Source organism: Ixodes scapularis, unplaced genomic scaffold (genome assembly GCF_016920785.2).
Source record: "Ixodes scapularis isolate PalLabHiFi unplaced genomic scaffold, ASM1692078v2 PGA_scaffold0__279_contigs__length_252992795, whole genome shotgun sequence".
Taxonomy (NCBI): Eukaryota; Metazoa; Arthropoda; class Arachnida; order Ixodida; family Ixodidae; genus Ixodes; species Ixodes scapularis.
This window is the reverse complement of record NW_024609835.1, coordinates 225,483,163-225,489,850: the sequence shown is the minus strand read 5'-3', so window position 1 is coordinate 225,489,850 and position 6,688 is coordinate 225,483,163. Positions and strand designations below refer to the sequence as shown.

At 44.1% G+C, this 6,688-nt stretch overlaps 1 protein-coding gene across 1 annotated transcript; it reads left to right on the top strand.

The window, feature by feature from the left end:
* Positions 1-1,686: 1,686 nt before the first annotated feature.
* On the top strand, positions 1,687-2,658 carry LOC115331829. Its single transcript, XM_029994084.2, has one exon. The coding sequence runs from the start codon at positions 1,687-1,689 to the stop codon at positions 2,656-2,658; it is 972 nt and encodes a 323-aa protein (XP_029849944.2).
* Positions 2,659-6,688: the final 4,030 nt, after the last annotated feature.

Here is a 6,688-nt window from a genome sequence, read left to right as displayed (position 1 = left end):
GCTACATTTATCGCGAAAATTGACACGCGAAAAGTGGATTTGGCACAGGCAACTCAACAAATACTAATACTAGCTCTAAATAACTAACTAATTCTTAAACCAACTATTACTAACTCTAACTCTAACCCTGACTTTGAGTCTAAATCTAACTCTAACTAACTCTGACTATAACTCTAACTCTAGCTCTAACTCTTACTGTAACACAAACTCAGTACAGACTCCTCTAACTCCAGTAAACACTGGGTTTAAAGCTAGTTGTTTAGCACCACTAGCGCCGAACCGAGAAAAGTTTTACGTAGCAACACAATTACAGAGCAATTTGCGACACAATGTTTTCCTAGTATTTTTTCTCTTCAAATATCAAGACAATCTTTACGGTAAACGCTTCACGTGTTTTGGGACACACCCTGAGTTCCATTTCAAAACATTAACCAAGGTTTCTCGGCAGAGTGCCTGAATGAGACACGCTACTGGACAAAAATCAATGTCGCACTTCTGAACTGTGGTCGGTATTCAATTACATGCTCCATCTCTGTCTCAAAAACGAGAAAACATATCTTTCCGAAAAGTAAGATGGTGCATAATATTCAAACACAAAATGCGATCAACATTTTGCCAATTCAAGAGAGTGACGGCGACTTTATTTCATTTAGGCGCAGTTTTTTTTTTCTTGTTCCACAAAAAACATGCTGCTTTCTGGGGTGTCAAGTACAACCGAAGGTGCCACAAAGACAGAAACGCGTCCAACAGATTTCTTGATGACGGGAACGCTTTCTCGGGAGACGAAGTAAACTACAATGCCGATTAATATTTGGAGGTAGAAGTGCTGATCAATATTTGTTTTTGCACATGGTGACCAGGAAGCCGTCATTCGTTAGGTTGGTGTGGCTATTAAGCCTGACGCTGATGTCCCTGGGCGGGCATCAGGTGAATCCTGAAGAGTGTCCCTTATGGAAAGACATTGCGTCTTCTGAAGGTTTCCAGCAGCACATAGTCACAGCAAGTGAACTGGCTCATCTAGACATTGGTTTGCCACCGGAGTTCGGCGTGGACGAAAGACTTTTCTTGGTCCGATTGCTGAGGAAGGTGCCAATTAGTGTTCGTGTTTTGAGAGGAGCATCAGTGCTTCATCAACATCAATACACCAGCACCGTGAATGAGGACCACCGCGCCCTTGTGCTTGTGTTTTGTAAATCAACAGCGTGGGATATTCATAACTTAATTTTTATGAATCCCCACGTAATGCATTTATACGTCATTGCTGATAACATATGGGGGTACGAACATAACTACACTGATTTAAGACATTTAAGCGAAGTAATGCACGATGACTTTTTAATGATTCGGGATGGAGTTGCTTTCGTTTTTGCTGTGTACAAGGAACGTCTCATCGCTGTCAAAAATTTAGAACGTCAGTGTCTAAACTGCTCAAAAACCTCACAGAATGTAAGTTTTATTAACTTTCTTAAAGATGGCTCTATCCACGGAATCGCAGTCAAAATTAATTGCCAGTACCCTAACTTTTGCGAGAAAGCGAAATTGGAAGCTTTGGATAGCATAGTCAAACAAAAGAACGCTTCGTTTCATGTCACAAAGATAAATACTCTTGACGAATTTTTACTGCGTTTTATGGAAAGTTATAGTGATCCATGTTCTCTTTTTTACTTTCCCTTTCTATACACAGGAATGAATTTGTTTCCGTCATTGCCCACTACTTTCCCGTATGACGACGCCAATGTGTATTTTTACGGAAGAGACAGTGAGCCCGTGTTGAAAGAAGCTGTTCTCTTTTTGCCGTTCGATTGGCTCGTCTGGCTTGCAATGTTGGCTTCTTTTTCGTTTTTATTTATTACTGGCTACATAATTACCAAGCTTCTAAATAAGAAACAAGCAAATGTTCATGTTCTGGCTTTACCCTTTGCAGCTTTGCTGTTGCAGCAGGGTCCTCCCACTTCTCGAGAGATTGAAAGGTTTCTTTCGCTGCGATTTATTCTTGGAACATGCGCTCTTTTTGCGACTGTACCTGCCACGGGATACAAAGGGGTTCTTGTTTCACTTTTCTCAAATGTCCCTCTTACGGGTGAGGCAATCACAGCTACAACATATAAGATCCAAGATACTGGTTTTAGGCTTTGTTTTGTCGGTGCAATTTTATTCCAAGAGGTTGAAGGTGATCCAACCATGAGGTACAAAGAGTGTTTCGAACCATCCGGCAGAATCAAGACAGCAAAGGACGGCAATGACGCCTATCTGATCTATGGCTCTGGATACGAAGACGCCGACTACTTCAAGGATCAACTTCTCGGCAGGAACTACATAGAGTCTGTTTGGGATGAGGTTCTTACTGGACCTCAAACATGGACTTACTCTCCTTGCCGAAACGCCACAAGTAATCTTTTTTCGCGAGCGTTTGAAGCTGGCATTTTTAAACACTTTGTATCACTTGCCAATCATAAACGGTTTGGGACACGTGAATTCAAGATGCCTAGAGCTCTGACTGACGAAGAACCAATCACAGTGAGCGATCTTCGTCCATGTTTCGTTCTATGGGTGGGTGGAATCATTCTTTCTAGTACAGTTTTTATCATTGAGAAGATACTAGAGATAAGTCAAGGCCTCGCCTTACCTAGGAGTAGGCGTAGGGTTCTTCATGGTTGATACCCACACTCTTAAAAAAAACGGTGTAGTCTTACACCCTTTTGGTCACATATAATACGTATGAAAACTTCAGTTCGACGTACCGCCCACTGGAGTTCAACATACGGTCCCAACTTTTACGAGGGGCTTGAGCGAGATGACTTATTAATCATCTAAACAACGTATCAAGAACTAAAAAAAAAAAAAAAAAGAAACAAGAACTTGAGATTTTTGCAGTAGGGAAAGCCCCGATTCTTTTCGGTAGTCTGTGACACGTACATTAGGTATTTTAATTAGTTGTACCGCTCGGCTATCAAGGCACTTATGGAGGTTGCTTCCGTCGTCACGGCGTCAGTGCGTTGAATAGCGAACCGAAGTTTCGGGGTCTCTTACATGGGATAAGAGGTGAAAGAATATACTCTTTTTTTTCTGAGAGTGCAGACAAAATGTCGTCCAAGAATGAACATTCAAGAAATTCTTGAAGTATTTTTCTTGTGACAGGTGAAAAGAAGTCCCAAATTATAACGTAACATCTTGTGCCATGAAGCCGTCATCCTCGCATATTATTTTGAAGAGATGAGATAAGGTTTGGCGGCGGGTTGCAGTGTGTTAAGTGCACCCTGAGTTGAGTTGATGTCGGGACGTGAGCATGTAAATGGTAGTCGATATGCGGCATGGCAACGCCGCTCACACCGGATTGGCTGGGCCTCAATTTCGCGTCGCTTCGCTTCGGCGTTGCTCGTATATCACTGGGACGCGTCTTAACATCCCCACTTCCATCCCCGGTTGAACGTAGGGCGCGTGAATGAGCCTCCACAGACTGTCAACGCGAAAGGGGGGGGGGGGGGGGGGGGGAAAGGGGGAGCAGCCCGTTTGACGCGAGCGGCGTAGCCATGCCGGGTATCGCCTACCGTTTACAAATACGCCGCCGGGGCAAGTACACCATCGCAATGATCTAATTTCAACGGCTTGGGCAACGAACCAGCAGTGTGTTTGTAACATTTCCACTTTTAAAGCTGCAGTGATTTTGCACATAACGCCACATTTTTCAGGTAGTGCCTGTATGCCGCTCTTTAATCTAACACCAAACAGCAATCGACGAAGCGCAATATCTTGGTACCTCACCGGTGCCCCGCACCCCTCAGGTTTTCGACTAATAAAAATATTCAATGGAAAGCATACCGCTTTAATATTCGTGAGGTGTTTGGGGAATATGCATAATTAAGATCGGCGAAACACTTATTTTCACAAGAGAAGGAAGATAAGGCACGAACATGGTAGGTCACCTTTAGAACCTATCAGCTTGCTTGGAGTTTTATGTTCGTTGACCATTTTGAGTTATTGCTTATCTATAGAATAAGCATACTTTAAGTGGCTCGAAACAAATTGGACGCTGAAAATTTATACTTTCGGAATTTCAGTTGAGACTATTTTTTCCCAAGTTTACCAGCTTGAGTCTTGGCGCAAAGGGAGTGGATGCCTTGCTCTTATTCATTTTAACCAAATCCATCGAATGAACATTCGTTGAAAATTTAACGTTTAATTAAAATATATGTCGCATACAATCTAAATGCCACTGCTCACAAGAAAACAACAAAAAAGACTGTTGTGTTAGTTATGTTCCTCTTTTTGTCTTGTTCTTAAGCACAATTTAGTTTTTCTTTGTTATGTCTAAGGGGACGCTTTTCTCGTTTGGGAACACATTTATCTGCGTAGGGGCCCTCTTCATTTAAAGGAGCTGTGCAGCGATTTTAACGTTGAAAGAATTGGCATCTTCAGCTTTTGACATTGTTCACCTTGTCACAAATGACAGAAAACACACCTCCTTTCATCGAAATGTTGCAATTCTGCCGCGTAATAGCGAGGCAAAACTTAGAATATTCTCCGACCTGCAGCCACGAGCGGCGGCCATGAGAAACGCGCGGCATGACGCCAACAGGGAAAATTGTAGAAAGATAGCAAGTTCTGCGAATACCTGCTTGATGGGAGATAAATTTTCTATAAATCTTGTTGCTCCAACATATATATATATATATAAATACGTCAAAAGCCTAGTATCACCGACAAAACTTTTATTATACGGAGTTTTAGTGGGGCCATCTATTCTAGGTCCACAAGACCGTCAGCTCTATCTGCTACTGCGAACAGCCGCCAGAAGCCGGAGGGGGAAGGGGACAGGGCCGGACGGGTATAGCCGGACCCGGATGAGACTTTCCTCCTTTCACCATATTGTTCGCGCGGCGCCCGCCTGCACGTGGTCACGCGGTCGGGAGCGGATCGGTTCTCACTGCTTACTGATGGCTCTAAAGAGAGAACTTTTCCGGAACCCCGTGCCTACTCCATCAACGTCACTGCGCGCGTAAACCGGAAGACGACGTACGACTTGAGAGGTGGCAAAAACCTGGATTTTTTCATTGTTTTAAATAAAAACTAGGGTACCCAGGCAAAATCTGTTTTCTGTGGTTCACTTCAGAAGTGTAAGGCATCAACTTCCACAATTATTTAAGCAAAGCCCTGAAATTTTTGCACAGCTCCTTTAAGCATACTCTTCGTGTGTGTCAACATTTTGCACAATAGACTCAACGTGTTCTCTCGAGGTTACATTTTTGCGATGTTATTTGTAATGGCGGCTGTTTTTAGTGTGCCATGATGTAGACCTTGGTCATTCGTGCACTCGTGTGATTATTCGCATCTTACCTTTGCAGGGGTCGATATTTGTATCCCACGTGAATTTTCACTATATAGTGTCGTGAAACTTACAACAGATTGATTTACTGGATGTTTGTTACTTGTCGTTTAATGCAATAAATATACACATCCTTTCTGCTGTCTGGTTTCCCGAAAGATGATCTTGCGCCATAAGATATTCTAGTTGAGTTTTGTCTATCTACTTCTAAATACTGCTCACAACATGTCATCTTTTTTGGTTATTGCTTCAGCTCATAGACACGCATATTTCTATATTTCTAATATCCTTCGTTGATGGAAGCCAATTACACGTTAGCTAAGCAATAAAAAATAAATTCAAGCAAACTGTTAGAAGCAGCGGCTTCTAGTGATCGCAGATATAGACTGACGCCATGAAACGCCCCCAGTCGTAATTTGGGATGTTACAAGAAAAAATAGTATTTCCGTTGATCAGGGGTTGACAGGCGAAGGAACATTCTGAATTACGTTTTGCTCCTAAGAGTTGTGTTGTAGAAGTTCCCCTCACGGATGTCTCATCGTAATCAGCTTGACACTCCATGATAGGCTGCCACAGCGTTACGATTTATAAGGGATGGCCTCCTGGGCATGACATCATCGTTAGTGCATCTCCATCCGCTCCAAGCGGCAAACAGACTAAAACTCGACGAAAGCATGTATGGCTTGTGAGAGCGCCATACCACCTGGAAAACAAGTCCGGCTCCACCCCCTCTCCTCCCTACGTCATCGGGAGCCGTTGCAAGACGCGCTGGATGTGACGCTAACGCGAGTTAGGTGTCGTTGTGTGTATTCACTGCTGCTGATGTTGGGGAAAGGGGACAGGAGGGGGTGTAGGCCTCGTTTACTTGTATGTGTTAGCTATTCGCGTCTCCAGTTCGACGCTTGCCCTCCCGCGGCGGAAACGGGAAGCGCTCTATAGTGAGGGTCCCCCGATTCTCCTGCTCAGCGGGCATGGCGGAACTGCTCGCGATCATGGCTCGCGAAATGTCATTTCCGAATGCAAACAGCTCTTCACTGTCCCAACGTAGTGCTGCTGTCGGTATGGGTTTTTACTTTACTGGAGAGTTTTAGTATTGCGCACAGAAGCAAACGCGAGCGGTGTGCGTTAGAGTTGCAAGTCCCACGTTGTGCGTGGGCCTCATGGCCATGCGCCATCCAAGACCGCAATTTTGGGCTCCGCACACGCGCAGTGAGGAACACGCAAAGCTAACGCAAACACACAGCTCTTGCGTTCGCTCGTACACGCAATACTAATACTCACTACTGTTTCACCGGCTTCCAACGCCAACGAAACGTGCTGCAGTTATCAGGCGTGCTAGCAAGTAGGCGTTGCTTCGAACTGGAA

Coding starts and splice junctions, on each gene's coding strand:
- LOC115331829 (XM_029994084.2), top strand. CDS start 1,687: ATGAATTTGTTTCCGTCATTGCCCACTACTTTCCCGTATGACGACGCC.